The 16,393-nt window shown below is 36.7% G+C and overlaps 2 protein-coding genes across 2 annotated transcripts; both read right to left on the bottom strand.

Moving 5' to 3' along the window:
* Positions 1-2,207: 2,207 nt before the first annotated feature.
* LOC149178208 (uncharacterized) lies at positions 2,208-2,811 on the bottom strand. Its single transcript, XM_089423564.1, has 2 exons — positions 2,725-2,811; positions 2,208-2,552 (listed from the first exon to the last, which is right to left on the bottom strand). The coding sequence occupies exons 1-2, from the start codon at positions 2,734-2,736 to the stop codon at positions 2,367-2,369; spliced, it is 198 nt and encodes a 65-aa protein (XP_089279690.1). The 5' UTR covers positions 2,737-2,811; the 3' UTR covers positions 2,208-2,366.
* Positions 2,812-13,582: 10,771 nt separating this feature from the next.
* On the bottom strand, positions 13,583-14,458 carry LOC149178207 (pentatricopeptide repeat-containing protein At3g22690-like). The gene is made up of 2 exons (XM_089422021.1): positions 14,024-14,458; positions 13,583-13,840 (listed from the first exon to the last, which is right to left on the bottom strand). Exons 1-2 carry the CDS (start codon positions 14,456-14,458, stop codon positions 13,583-13,585), a joined length of 693 nt encoding a protein of 230 aa, XP_089278147.1.
* Positions 14,459-16,393: the final 1,935 nt, after the last annotated feature.

Below are 16,393 nucleotides of genomic sequence, written 5' to 3'. Positions count from 1 at the left end.
CGACCAAGGTACAGTCTGCGACAGCTAGGGTTTCTTCGATAGAAACCTCCATCCCAAGGACCAAATTGCCTTCAATCTCCTGAGATCCAATGGGTCTTTGCGGTTTCCTTTTCGCACCTTTGATTCTTAACTCTTCCACCGGAGATCCAAAACCCCTTCGACCATCATTTCTTTCTGGGATTGTCTGCGTTATGCCCCCAATAGTTTCTATCTCCGGCTGTGTCGGGGTCTGACTCGCAAATCCTGCTTCAAAGTTCCCTGGTGACAAAAGGCCCTTTGCCAGTCCATCAGAGCCTGCCCGTTCCCCAGCTGGAGGTTCTCCGAGGCCGTTTGCTGTAGACCCTTTTAGAGAAAGGGATTCTCTTGGCAGAGATACCCTTGTTATCGATGGAAGACCCCCTGGGGCCCTTGACAGACTATAGCCTGCAGAAAGCCCTAAATTAGTTAAATCTTCAAAACCCTTAGAAGGCGTAAATCGGGTCGACACTGCTTTACCCTTTGGATCTGTGGGCAACCCTTCCTCATCTGTCCCCCTGGACACTATTTCGCTTCCCACCTGCTTGGAGACGGCCGTTATGCATCTATTGTGAGCCGCGCTGCCCGCATCCTTGTCTTGTAACCGAAACAAAGGTGTTTCCGCCTGAGTTAAATCCTCCAACCTTGATAGTTCGAAAGCCCCAAAATAGTGTTCCACATTCTGAGCGGTGATATCCTTCCCCCACATAGAGAGGATGTCCTCCAGTGCTGGGTCCAGGTCTACAAGTTCGGCGGGATTAACCATGGTTACAACCCGTTCCAAGGTATTTGCTACAGCCGATGGTCAATGGTGATAACCTTCACGGTTTCTTGTGGAGGAAAAACGGAAAAAAGGCGGATAACAAACTGTAATCGACTGTATTATGGTAAAAACATAAAACGACAAAACCTGGCCCGATACAAGCTTCCACCTCCACCTGCCAGTCGCCTTTGCACCTACGCCGGCAGCTGTTCTTTGACACCTGACCTGAACTACCTACCCGTGGCCCGTGCGTGGTTCCGACTTGAGCTCTGGTTTCGAAACCCTAACCAGCTCCATCGCAGAGCTCCTTCTAAGTCCTAAATCATCTCATATGTTGAGTCATGTGTTGTGTCCACCTTTGCATCTTATTTTGTGTCTAATGGTACATTCAATTTAGAGCCATTTTTTACGTCTACTTTTGTATTTGTTTTTGCACCAAGTTTTGCATCCAATTTTAAGCTATTTTATGCCCCTTTTTGCACCATTTTTTTGTGTCTACTTGTGTCCAATGTTGCACCATTATTTACACCGACTTTTTCATCCAATTTTGCATTTTTTTGGTGTCTAGTTTTACATCGTTTTCACCATCCAAATTTGCATCTTTTTTGCCTCATTTTGTGTCCACATTTGCATATAATTTTGTGTCTGATTTCGAGCCTAAATTTGCATGTGATTAGGAATCATTTTTTACATCCAATATGGCATCCTTGGTTTCACCTTTTTTCAGCCCCATTTTGCATCTTGTTTTATGTCTTTTCTTACATCTTTTTTTTTTCCTTTTTTGCACCCAAGTTTGCATCCCAAATTTACACCATTATTTGCATCATCATTTGGCATATTAATTTGTAACGCTTTTTTCTTCTTTTTAACGCTCAACTTTGCATCTTATTTTACATCTAGTTGTTGTCTTTTTTTGCATCTAATTTGGTGCCCATTTATGTGTCCTTGTTTTTGCCCAGTTTGATATCCTTTTGTATGCCATGTTTTGTTCCCTTCTTTGTGTCAACTATTGCACAATTTTTCACTTCTAATTTAAAACACTTTGTATGTCAATTGTTTGCATTTTGTATTAATTCCTAGTTTAACATCCAATTTTACTTTCAATTTTGCATCCATGGTTACATCCGCATTTGACTTCTTATATAGAGTATATTTTTCTTTACATATATGACCCCCTTTATAGATTCATAGTGGATTATATGATAGTTTCTAAATATCATTAAAGTAGATATCACAATTCAAAATCATTTGTAAAGAAATTTAAGAGAAATTGACAACATCCATCCAAAAAAATAACAATGTGTCATTAACAATTTTCAAAACATGTATAAAATAGCAACATAATACTAATAAAATCAGTATTATTTTTAATCAAAACAAGTAAAATTCAAATATGATTAACAAATCAAAATATTTCATGAATATCGTTATTCTACGATAAATTAACAACATACATAAATCAAACTCATCGTATGATTACAAAATCAAAATGTCTCATTGATATAGGGTAAATTCACAACACCCATCTAAACATAACAATGTCATTCTACACAATAATTTCTTCATAAAAAACAATGCATGTGCATGCCTAGCTACCACCACCAAGATCATCCTCATGATCATCTTGACCATCCTCATTACTCTGATCCACATCATCACCAACAGCGCAACTATCATCATCATCTCCTCCTTCACCACCATCATCCTCATCATCTCCTGATATATGTTGAACATAATTTGGATCATCGTCTTGGCAATCATTACCTATAGCATTCTGACAAAAAAAATCAATATTACATGTTAGTATTAATTACATAACACAACGCATGTTTTTGTTATACAATGTTAACCATAAAATGAGGTAAGATATAATATCTAATAGTACTAAAAAATAAAATGAAAATATGGTTTAAAAGTATATTGGAAATCCAACTAAGATTACATACCATAGAGTCCATCCAAACAACAAATTCAACCCATCTCTTTTGCTGCAGCACCTCCTTTTCCAAATGATTTAGAGGTCTTCCATATTTTAGTTCCTATCAATCAGTAAATAGGGAGAAATTAGATAACAATGACTTTCTTCTAGTACAAAATTTATTAAAAAAATATCACATGTTTAATATACTTACAAAGGTTATCAATGCTTTTAAACCTTTCTGGCCACTACGATGAGTGACTTTTGTCTTGGTTAACCTCGCCTTGGATTCCTTGTCCTTAAACATAAACCAATTCAATTTATTTTCACACAAATACATGTCTAAGATACTTATAAGTATTAATACATTCTAAATAATGTTTAATGAAAAATTCAATACCTGAATGCTCTCATTGTCGGCTTTTCTTTGTGCATCCAACTTCTCATATGATTTTACAAGTTCTTTCCATACTTTAAAAGGTATGTCAATAGGTCTTTGTTTCAGTCTTTGATCTTGAGGCATTTTTTTAATTTTTCTTGTTTGGTTAAAAAATTTGGTTAAAAAAAACCGAACAAGTAATTCACATCAATGGCATGGGGACTCTATGGATATGTGTAAAAAAATGGCTATAAAGAAAACATCCAAAAAACATATGAGCTCTCCCTTTGATGGTCACTTGGGGCATATGGCTGGAAAGGAACAACTCCATTTTTGAAAATCAAGGACAATCCTTTCTCAAAGTCCTTCCTAATATTTGCTCCAAATGTCTTAAAATGAAAAACAAAATTCAAACGTCATCCTTAAACATCTCCTTTAAATATAACGTTGGACCATAAATTCTTCATTTTTATTGTTATCGGCTCTGGAATGATTTTTCTATATGAAATTATATAATGAAATATGTGTGCACTAATGAAAAAACATTGAGTTTCATTTTTCATAATCACAAACAATGAAAAAAGAATCACACGTAACTAGCATCATTTTGGAAATTTTATATTTATTAAAAATCTTTAACATGTTTTCCTCCCATATCTCATAAAAAGGTGTGAAATTTTTTATATACTCTCCAATAAGCACTACAACAAAACCAGCGATTTGGAGGTTTTACACTAAGTTTTTCAACATCGAGCTTACTAGGGCTTGCACCACCGGGGTTATTAGTAAGAATCTCATGAGGTTTGCATAGCCATGATTATTAGAATCAAAATAGTAGGATTTGCACTAAAAAACAGTTCATAGTGCTTTCCTGCTGGGGAGAAAATCACAAGTTCAACTTCTGCAGTGCAGAGCACCGAGAGCTCGTAAGCTTTCTTCAGCAATTTACCTACGTTTGGATAATGTAGCCTGCCTGCTGGCGATGTTCTCCATCCTCTTCCTCTGCATCTTTCCCCTCACTATTCTTGTATGTCCTCTTTCGTTTTTCCCTCCAAACAAACCCTCTCAAATTGAGAAAGCAGAACAACTCACTCGATGAGAATCCGAATCCAATTATCTCTTCTAACAATAACCCAATACGATACCAGAAGTGATTACACAAAACCTCATTGACTCTTCATTTGTTTGGAAAAGAGCCAAGCATATACTTCGGACGAGGGTTTCCGTCTCAAGTCCGGCTCGCAGGACGTCGCTTAGTCAATTGCGAGAAAAGTTTTCCACCTACCTGTCACATATGGTTTGTCACACTATATATTAAAATAAGGTTGATCATACTAACAATAAGGTTGTATAGTTTAAAAGGAGCGCTCTCCTGACTGCATTTGGTTGGTTTATAGAAACGATTGCTGGAATGTGTAATGTGAATGCTCTGCTAACTGTTTTTTAAGCATTTGGAAGTATTAAAACCCCCTAGGATAATTAATGTAAGACCTGTTAATTAATGTGTAAAGATGGCTATTGTCCTTGGGCTACCTTAGCTGTTCGTGTTTAGTGATCTGTGGTATTATGACTCCTCAAGTCACTATTAAACCATGAGAACCATGCCCAGGTAGACTACTGTGACATTGTGGATGAGAACCAAAACTAGACTCCTATAACCTCCTTTTTCATCCTTTAAATTGCAGAATTAACTGACTGTTCTAGTAATCGTTCTTGAGTACCTGAAGGTGTGCACCCTAAATAATAAGAATAATACCTTGTAACATATGAATAGTCCATCCTGTGCATGTAGGATATGCACATGAGGTCCAATAAAATCACTAACCAGAATACCAGGTGTTATTAAAGCCTCTACAGGTTGATATATATGAATGTTACAGTGTGCAGGAGTATGATTCAATTCCATACGAAAATACAAAACATCTGATAGGATTTCCTTATACCTCATAGGCAAACAACCATTGTCCCTTCTATAGATGAGCAGAATAAGTGCTTGGTTCTCTACACTAAATAAAGACAAAGTATAGTACTTATTGCTGACAAAATAGGATTTAAATCGCGGTTCAATTGCTTGACATTCAGCTGGTCACAGAATTGTAGAGTGCATAATCATAAGTGATGTTGCGAGCCTCATTGCTCAAAGTATAAGGGTCTTGCGAGCCATAATCACAGCCATGTATGGCATATCTTGTGATTATGGCATTTTATGAGGTCAATTCTTGTGAAGACATTTCAGTTTATAATAAATTTTGAACCTCAACAGAGTTTTGGCAAGACCTGGCTGAGGTAGGACATCAACAACACAGCTAATATGAATGACATAATCTAGCCTCAAGAGGGAGGCTCTTTTGTTTCATCACTCTAACAATCTATGAAGTGGTGGAAAGCATAACAACTTCCCCTTGAATATGACACCTAAACTGAGTACAAATCCTAAATGATGCAGCCTTTGGTGCATGTCTCTCAAAGTATCGATATTTCAAATGTTGAAAGCTCTTGTGCCCATTTGATATGCATTCGATTGCAGTTCCCCTGAAGAAAGAATCTTATAAAGGTGAGGCCATGGCCAATATGTTAGCCATATCCATTGGAGTTGCCATTGCTTGACAACTTTAGTGTGATCAGTCCCACCATGATTCACATGGGCTTCTACTCAACACTGGCTGTTGCTATTGTAAGAGTCTTCAAGCTTGTTGAACCCATAGTATTGATAAGTGTATTCTTTGGGTCTTTGGTTTTCAAATTCTGCCTATGTTTTCCTCTCAGTATCATTATTTCAAATGCTGAAAGCTCTAATTCCCATTGCTGTGTATTTGATTGTGGTTTCCCTAAAGAAAGAAGCTTATAAAGGTGAGCCCGAGGCCAATATGTTGGCCATATCCATTGGAGTTACTATTTCAGCTTATGGGGAGGCCAAGATGAATGCATGGGAGATGATTCTCTAGTTAAGTGCAGTTGCATGTGAGACTACCCAATTGGTTCTCATACAAATTCCACAAACATCAAAAGGGATTAAGTTGAATCCCATCACATCTTTGTTGCTCCTTGTTGCCTTGTTTTTCTCAGCACCCCCTGGGCCTTAATAGAATACCCATTTCTGATAATCAGTGTCTCTTCCTTTGATTTGGATTACATGACATTTCTGCTTGTGCCTTGGCTCTTAATCTTGCAGTGTTTCTTCTGATAGGAAAGACTTCAGCCTTGACTATGAATGTTGCTGGTCTTGTCAAGGACTGGCTGCTCATAACATAATCTTTGTCTGTAATAAATGAAAAGGTTACAGTCATAAACTTGAGTGGGTGTGGACTGGCTTTTCTGGCTTTCTGTTACTATAATCATTTGAAACCTCAAGCTCTCAAGTCCAATGACAACCAACCAACGTACCTCAGCAGTGCAGCTAATGCCAATGATGAAGGAGAAGGTTTGATAATGACGAGTGGGAGATTCTCAATCAAAGATTCAGAACCAGTAGAGAAAAATCAAACTCAAGCTTCAGGATTAGGTATTTAGATCATTAATATTGTCTTGTGCTAGAGATTACTGTTCTTGGATTGGCTCCTCTATGCCCAGATCTATTTGCAGGGAACAGGCCAGTCATTCACAGTGAAGAAGATAATGACAAGATTAGTGTATAATGATGGATAGGATGGTGCCATGGTGCCAACCTAAATCTCAAGTAAGGAGACATCTGTTCATCAATTTGTCAAGAAGCATGGCCTACAATTCAATTGCTCTAAGCCTATCACTTCTTCCACCTGTCAAATAAATTGTTTCCTGTTTGTTTAGTTGACTATGGTTCTAATAAATATACTATTGTTTGATGTAAAAAGACAAAACAAAACAAAAAATATGGAAAGTTGTGACCCCATTTTCTAACTACAAATTGAAATCGGATTACCATAGTGACCACCTCTGCTTATTGGAATCAAAAAGGGGGTGGGTTATGCACAATCCTCTGTATCATTTTCTATTACCAGAGATAATTAAAGCCACCCTAAACTCAAGTCTTAACTATGCTGATAGGGTGTTTGGGGAGGGGGATCCCTTACCAACCCACTATAATCTGCACAAAAGCATCCTAAGAACATATGCAAAATTCTCTCCTATCATCTAATGTCCAAGCAAGGAAACTCTTGAAAATATTATCTCTGCTCTGTTGAATGTAGGGCTAGTCTAACAGGTGGAAGGTGCCATACTCTGGATCAGTCTGGAGCTGGTTTACCCCTAATGGGTGGAAGGTGCCATACTCTGGATCAGTCTGGAGCTGGTTTACCCCTAAAGGGTGGAAGGTTCCATACTCTGGATCTGTCTGGAGCTGGTTTACCCCTAATGGGTGGAAGGTGCCATACTTTGGATCTGCAAAGTATCTGTCTGGAGCTGGTCCATAACTCGCTCTGATTATGTATGGCCTAGTCTAATAGGTGGAAGGTGTCATACTCTAGATCAGTCTGGAGCTGATTTACCCCTAATGGGTGGAAGGTGCCATACTCTGGATCTGTCTGGAGCTGGTCCATAACTCGGTCTGATTATGTATGATCTGTAACCTAATATGGCACAACCCCGAACAGGCATTAAAGATGTTGATTGGCCACCAAGGCAGAAGGTTGAGGTGAGATCCCATCTAAAGTTGGAAGGAAAGAAACTATGGATAAAATCTTGGCTGCTCCTCTGAATCCGGGGTAGAATAACAGTTAGGAAGTACCCTGTGTAAATGATGAAACAACATAGAAATGCTCCCTTAGTGCTTCCAGATGTATACCAATTAATAAGCATTCAAGTGTTATTTCAAATATGAATCAAATTTGAAACAATGTCAAAATTTTCCAAAATTCAAGAGAGGAGTGCTGTAAATGAAATCAAAGTTTAGATTCCAACATACAATGGTCAAACTAGTGCCAAATAAACACATTAATGATGTTCAGATATGACAGAAAGACACCAGCACCAAAGCACAAGACTATGTATGTAAAACAATGCATCCACAATAATAATAATAAAAAATAAAAATAAAAAATAGAAGATATATACTAGTTCCAAAACAAGAAAGTTTACATAACAATGATGCAAATACACCCCAAAGTTTGATCATTCAGGACGTTAGCATGATCTCAAGAATTCTGCAGTAAAAGCTAGTACTTGAACTCCTACTAACAGAAGATAGAACTAGTGTGATGCTAGTATTATTGAGTGGATGTTTGGGCTGTTATCAGCACTGATTTAGTTTTGGATATACCTGAGATATCAGTCATGCAAAAATTTTCAAAAAGGAAACGTTTTGACAGAGCAGAGTGTGATCTGGTTGGAGAGTAGCAAACCTTGTTCATAAATTCCAAAGGGCAGAGAGATAGGCTTGTTCATGGGTTAATGTGAGTCTTTAGAAGATGTATCAAGCTATAAAATACCAAACCCATCATGAATACTTACAGATTAGAATAATGTGATCTCAAACTCCAGACATCGAACTTCAATAACATAGATCATTCCAATTATATTAGTCAAATTGTTCATCTTGTTTTGGCATGACTCTGTCCTTGGAGATGTTCTCTGTTGCTAGATTTATCAGAATGATTGCAAGAAAGCAATGGAAACATGCTAAAAATTAAACTGTTTATGCAGTCAATTGTTCCATCATGAAAGTGACTTGGAAGGCGTGGATCTCATGCATTTGAATGTTATGATGAGCAATAAATGATTATTATGCCATTTGTGTGTTTTATCTCTCATAAACAGATTCAGATCTGAAAAGAATTAGATTTGTAGCCCTGAACGTCAAGCAATTAGGGCAGAATTTATTCAACTTGCCAAGCAAGTTGTTCACCTTGATTTAGGGTCAACGCTTCTGTAATGTGTAGATCAAGAAAATGGTGCAACACTTACCCTAAATCCTTAGTATGTGAACTTACACAGGAACTAATGGAAATTTCAAGCATCCTGCAAACAATTCTGCCTAAGGATAACGCAAATGACAAAAAGGTAATTTGTATCAACAGGATGACCAATGTCAAATATTTTTTTTTGGGAAGATTAGAAAACAGCCAATCATGATTTTGGCAAAACTGAAAAATCAGTTGCCAGTCAGAAGATGCATATATTTTTGCCTAATTAATATATACATTTTTTTCTTTGAAAAAAAAAAAAAAAGTCAAATATTATGTAGAATATTACAAGAAGGAACATAGGTTATCAATAAATGGATTCCAGCTATAACTGTGAAAAAAATTATTAACCTCGGAACCATTCTGCAATCACAAGAAATTAACATAAAAGCCACTTATCCCTGCCTGATAAATAAAATAAAATAAAAAAAATTAAGAAAAATCTCATCCAAGACTTTCACAATGAACTCTGGGAGCAAGAGTAAATCAAATTGAAATTGACCAGCCTCTGCTTTTTTCAATCTTAGAGGAAGTACTAAGGAATTTACAAACCGTTTCTCTGTTTTAAACATCTTATACACTCCAAGATAATTGAAAATTATTCCATTTAACCTGGGATATAGATCAGGACAGACCAATCCTGTAAAATACAATAGCAGTAGATTGAATAAACCATTAACTTGGGGAGGATGAAAAGAATATTTAGTTCCACAGAATTCTATAGAAAGAATAGGAAGTTCCACAAAATTGTAAAATAGAATTCATGGAATGCTAGATGACCAGTCTACAAATCACTTTTATTTAGCTTAGTTTATTTATTAGTGAAAAGTAACCTTAACTCAGCTGCAAACAATTATATCTTAGGCAACTACTCTCCATGGTCAGTCCAAATGGTGAATAGAATTCATACTTGAAATGTTCAGAAAGGTTCAAATCTCATGGGGATTATACTGGCCTTGACTCATGAGGACTTCTCACTCTATTCAATGAAGCAAAATAACTTGAGACAACTGCAAGCAACTAACTTGTTTCTGCCTTTCTGGAAAAAGTAATTGAACTCGAATTGTACCACCTTGCTGCAGCAAACACATAGTTAGAAAGCTATGTCGCACTGGCTTTGGGACGGGGGGTAGCAGGGATGGTGGGTAAGTTTCCGGAACCACCAGAGTGCACCCCCAAATTTTTCAGGGGACAGAAAGTTGGAGATGGCAATAATATATAAATTATTTTATATATTATAATAATAATAGTAATAGTAATCATAAATATTTAAAATTTTGAAAATAATAAAATATTAAATATAATAATAATAATATTTTTTTCTTAATTCACCACGATAAATATAAAACATTTAAATAAATTCCAATTGCAAATAAGAAACACTGTGAATAAGAATTTAAATAAATTCAAAGAGAAAATTTAAATAGATCCCAAAAGCCGCCGTTGATGCCCACCCCCCTGACACTGATAAAGATTATAAATACAGTCAGGGATAAGAATTGCAGAGGAATAGCAAGTATTGACTGAGAGTATGATGCACTGGAGTCTGTGAGTGCCAACGCCGCAGAAAGGAATTGCTGAGAACAATTTTAGAATGATATGCTGAGATGACAGGTAGGATTTAGAAAATTAGAAGCAGGTAGGATTTAGACTTCAGGCAGGTGCAGGGATGGATTTAGGTTATATATATCTATATATATAGATATAATCTTGAACTGTCAGTAGGTTCAAGGGTCAGTTGACTGTCCCAGATATTTTTGTGAGGAACGGATTGGGAATGCCCTAGAAGTTCCCATGTCTCCAATGATGCCCCCAGCTATTCTGGGACATTCCCAAGCCATTTTTAAGTCCCCAAAACACTGGAATGCAGGGTACAAGGGATTTTTCATCAGGCACATGTTGACTCTCCATGCAACATAGTTGGAAAGTAAGAGAGATATGGGAGACACGAGTTGAAAAAAAAAAAAAATTAAAAAAAAAGAGTCTGAAGTACAAGTTAATTACAAAAATGTAGATGAAAGTAAGAATGACCAAAAATTCTTTCAGTACGAATGACCAAAAACACTCCAGTGGTATTTCATTAAAGAACATAAGTTTAGTATTTTGAATCCTGACTGTCTTCTCCCATATAATCAACTTCTAAAAGGTTAAAAATTCCTCTAATGTTTAGAAAACAGACAAGTTGCTGAGTCGAGAGAACAAAGGAAGGCAAGTAGCATATGTCTCCCTCTCAACCCTGCACATCCTACCCCGCACCTAGAATGGTTTCTCTTACTGTAGAGGAGATTCTGTAGCACATAAACAAAAAACTTAAGAGCCACCCTTATTGTCTTTAGCATAAACACTCTCAATAACGAAAAAGAATTTGACTTTGTGTTTAAAATGGCAAATGCATGATGTAGAAGTAGTTTTAGATAAGCTAACTCTAGCTGCTTAGTACTTACTAGATTAGGAATGACTGCCACAGGTTATTCATGGATATAAATTTTAAGATAATGTGTTGGATAGCAAAAGGTTAGAATATGATTTTTATTAGTATATTTGTTGTACTTTGAACTGCAGCATTTTGCTTGGAACTGGATACAACTTACGCTTAATTAATTAAGATAAGCTAACTATAGCTGATTAGTAGAATGGGGACGACTTTCAGTGGTTGTTAATAGTAAATTAAAAGTTGGATGAAAAAGTGTTAGAATGAAACTTTTATAAGTTTAGGTTTGTTGTACTTTGAGCTGCAATACTTACTCAGAACTGAATAAAACTTATGCCTGATTAACAGCACATGCAACAAAATATTCAATATGAACATATAAGGGTTTAAACCAGGAATTTCAAGTAAGGAGATGTTAAAGTCCTCTCTTTTTTTGAAAGATGTAAAGCAATGAAAAATATAGCACATACTCAGAATCAACAGAGGAAACCATTATTATCCTCATTTTGTTACAAGTTGTATTTTAATAAAATCTTAATTACCCCAAAAATCAAAGCATGCAACATGAAACGATATTGAAGACGACTGTGCTGAGATATTATCTAAACAACACTGTTGAATGAAAAGAGATTCAAACTTCCTAATGCCAATCATTTTCTGGGAATGGAACCTAAGCAATATTAAGCTAATTAAGACTCAAAATTTCTGTATTTAAATTTCATAGACAATTTAATTCCTCCAGAGCAGATGGCTTCTCATTGACTTGAAGTGTTTTGAGCTGTATTTTTCACTCAATTTAGGTTCAGCGAGTCATACGATTAGCCCTTGTCACATGCCGCCAGAGGTCACAAGTTCAAACTGTGCAGAATCAGCAATTGCAAAAGTAAACCTCTCAACGAGCCACTCAGTTCTGCACTTCAACATGTTACATAACACACAAAAGTTCTGGCATTATCTAGAAGCGTGATGATTCATGTTTACAGCCCTAAATTTGATCAACTTAGCAAATCGTTAACAACAAAGACTCAACGAGAACCCTTTTAACATAATGCTACAATTCATTTGAAGGTAAAGCTCAACCTACATGCATAAAACTTCAAATAACATAACAATCAACCCTCAACATAGCATGATAGCCCTTTACACATGCCAGCCAGAGGTGACGAGATCAAGCCCTGGGGTCACCGATTGCCAAAGGCAACATCTCAATGACCTAACAAGTTATGTTCTTTCCGCCACTGTGATCAAAAACTTCTAGGATTTTCTATCTAGCGACTTCATTGATTATCTGTGAAGTTAATACAGGCTATCCTGATATTTAAACTTTTACCCATGGAAATTAATCTTTCATTCGAAAGGAACACTTCAGTGATTATCTATGAACTTAGGACAGGCTGTCGTGATATTTTAGTTTCACACACGGCCATAGAGTTTTGCTTTTAAATGAATACCTCATTGATTATCTCTAAAGTTAGGACAGGCCGTTGTGATATTGGAAGTTTTAAGCATCGAACCGCGCTTTGCTTTTAAAGAAATTGAAATGCTACGTCAGAAGTGATTGTTATCGGGTTTACAGATCCAGTGTAAAAAACATTGGGATTAAATGTTAGAAGTCTAGGATGTAGTGATTTCATGCACTATTTTTTTTTAAGTTAGGACGGGCTTAATAAACCTCTAGAATTGTCTAGATGATTAAATCATCGCCTAAATTCGATCTGCATAACTCGAAGAAAACCGTTTTGGGCAAAAAAAAATGCAATTCATTTTAAGGCAAAGCTCAACTTCCATGCTTGAAACCTGAAATATCATAACATGTCCTAACTTTACAATTTATCAAAGAAATCACTACATTCTGAACTCATCAAGAGAACTAACGCTTCGCATTTCATTTTTGAAAATCATTCGTCACAGGCTATCTCTAAAACGCAACAAGAACCTCTTTACCGCGAATTCTTTTAAAGGAAAAAGCTCAATTATCTTGAAAATATAAATAACGCAACAGCATGCCCTAACTTGAAAAATGATCCATGAAATCGGTACCTGGGAAGCTTGAACGAGCTCGTCCAGGGAAGCTGAAGGTGGCAGCTGTTGCTGCTTCTGGCTGTGATAGACCGCGCCCAGTTTCTCTTTAACTCCATGTTTGCTGAGTGAAAACCCTCGCAGCTTCCTCAGAGAAGACTTCATTTTCGCTACAGAGATTTTATGCTTCAGAAACAAAACCTCGAATCACCGTCTTAAAATGCAGAAAACCCCCCCGTCCTAAATCTGTCCGAACTCCATTACGCAAATCTCGCAATAGCCCCTCTGAAACGGTCAAGACATTATTGAGGGTCTTGGTATGAACGGGCATGCTGAAAATGCTCTTGGGCTCTTTTCTCAAATGGAGCACAGTGGCGTGAAGCCAACCTACATCACATTTGTGGGTGTTTTGACTGCATGCAGTCATGCCACAACATCTCTGTCAAGACATTTTGTCAAACAATAGACGTGCCATTTCAATACTTGCACATTTCGAATAGAGATCTGTGAGGGAGGTATCTACAAAGATGTTGATCTCAATCTCATTTCTAATCATGTAACTATGCACACACTTACCTCGTTGAAGAGCTTTGACCTATGTACATGCTCGGAGAACACTAACCATAGTAACGGGACCCGGTACCACCTCCTCTAGCAGCATTTGATGGAAAAGCGTCAATGCCTCATAGGCATGTCCATTCTGAGAATATCCAACAATCATAGAGTTCCATGACACCAAATCTCTCTCACACATTTTGTTAAACACTTTGCGTGCGTTCTCTATACTTCCACATTTTGCATATAGAGCAAGAAGGGCATTCCCCACAAATAGATTGCAATCCAATCCGGCTCTTATTATAAAATGATGAACCTTCATCCCCTTCAGAATAAAGGGAAGAATGAGTTCATCGGGCTGTATGCCTTTCTGCCGCATTTGGGAATAGAGTAGGAGGGCTTCCTCACAAGGTCCATTCATGGCGTACCCTCTGATGGGCACATTCCATAAAACACAGTCCCGTTTAGGGGAATTTTCAAAAACCAGTCGTTCATAATTCATGTGGTCGACTTTGTATAGAGGTTTATTAGTTTGCTTAGCAAGAAAATATTTCCATGAAACCCAAATCTGAATATGTGTGTACAAGCTTGCAAATATGAAGCCACACCTTCATAAGTATCAATAACGGCGTTTGGCTTTTGTGTCTGTTTCTGTTTGTCAGTGGTTTTGCATTTAATGGTAGTGGAAGCTACAGTTGGGCAAGGTCATTAATAACTACAAGCAAACGCTTCAAACTATGTATTTAATGATCTCTAGTCATCATCTAAAGAGTTCAAGAATCAAATCAATTCCAACCTAAGTTCTAAGTATATGGTAAACCTCTACTCTAGAGGTTCTATTATTGTAAAATTTCACAACTATGGAAGTTGTGGTAAGGTCTCAAAGGAGGGACTTTCTTTTTGGGGCAAAACTAACTTTTTTTCAAAAGATAGTTTCTATAATTGTATCCATTTCTTCAACCCCACTCTGCCGGATTTGAATATTGAATCCCCCCTACTTATTTTGGGATGAGATGATCTTTCAAAAGCCAACATAAATATATTGGGGACTTACAACAATATACAAACTAAGCAAGGAAGGGTATACACACATGTGTTAGAATTTGAATTGAAGTTGACTTGAGCAAAGGTATAACAATGCATATTTAATTAAATATTGGTGATTTTAACAACCGCGTCCATTAGATTAAAATAATGATACTTTATGTGTATCTATATGCAAAGACAAAATACTTGAAAGGCACCTTCCCAACAACAAAGGTCATTATAAGAAAAATGGAAAAATAACAAGTTGATGGGTGGTACGATTGAATGAAGAATCAAAGGGCAAGAAAGAAGAGACATCCAAGTTTAGTCCTAATAAAAGATTTTATGGCCCCTTCCAAGGAGTGCGTTATTAAGAGGGACACAAACATGATCATGGAGTCTGTGCTAAAGTCTTATGGGAGAAATAGGAAGCATGTGAATGAGATATTATGGATTTCAAAAGAGAAATCATGTTATTCAATCCAATAGAAGCAAGGAGATTGGTGCTACTTGAGACTCCATAAGCTCTAAATCAATTGGTGAAAGCAAGAAGTCTAAAAGATAAATGCAAAGAAAGGAATATCCATCTATGTACAAATCTACAATAAATAAATTCAAAATTATACAGTGTTTCCATATAGACAATGTTAGGTCCCTATAACACTAGTGATTCCCCCATTACTAGTGTCATTGTGGCCCTTACTGTTATTGTTGTGCCCTTATTGTCCCCATATTGTTATTATTGTGCCCCATAGAAGCCCACTATTGTTATTTTTGTGCCCTTATATTATTATTGTTATGTTGACTTTGATTATATTGTGACCCCTTAGACTCCTATATATAGAAATGAGGCTTTGTCATTTGTATCATCCAATAATTGTTCTTTTGTGTAATGTAAAGGAGGTTGCCCCCTCGAAGAAGCTGATTTCTAAGTTGTTGATCTATCTTTTCTATCTTTTTGTGAGTTGGTTTCATAACAGACAACCTAGGTTCGAACCCTAAAAAGTGTAGGGTCTTTGTGAGTGTTTGTGAGGGAATGTGTTTCACATCACATAATTGGATTCCCTTCATCATCAAAGAGACATGTGTCCCAAAAGTCAATTTTGTTTAAGTGGATGTTAATATGATACATTGTATATTTTCTGAGGGTAGTAGCACAATTGGAAAAGCATGTTGGGAAGCCCTTGTGTATCCAAGTGATCGAAAGTTCAATCCCCCAGACATATCTCACCAATTGAACTTAAAAAAAATATGATACATTGTATATTGCAAAGCCATTAAGTTAAGTAATGACCTTGGCTAACCCAAATATTTAATTAGAATTTAAGCTCAAACACAACATTAGAAATGAAACCTTCACTCTAGATCTAAGGATATAGGGGTCAACATTGGATATTGGATACAAGACAAG

The sequence above is a fragment of the Pinus tabuliformis genome, chromosome 4_1 (assembly GCF_031772625.1).
Source record: "Pinus tabuliformis cultivar Carrire ecotype Pingquan chromosome 4_1, CPIR1, whole genome shotgun sequence".
Taxonomy (NCBI): domain Eukaryota; kingdom Viridiplantae; phylum Streptophyta; class Pinopsida; order Pinales; family Pinaceae; genus Pinus; species Pinus tabuliformis.
Note: the sequence above shows the minus strand (reverse complement) of the source record. Positions and strands in the feature narration are given on the sequence as shown.

Bases quoted from the DNA above. Each gene is read 5' to 3' on its own strand.
- LOC149178207 (XM_089422021.1), bottom strand. From the start codon at position 14,458: ATGAATTATGAACGACTGGTTTTTGAAAATTCCCCTAAACGGGACTGT. The intron at 13,841-14,023 runs GTTAGTGTTCTC...ATGTCTTGACAG, and splicing joins TACCGGGTCCCGTTACTATG to AGATGTTGTGGCATGACTGC.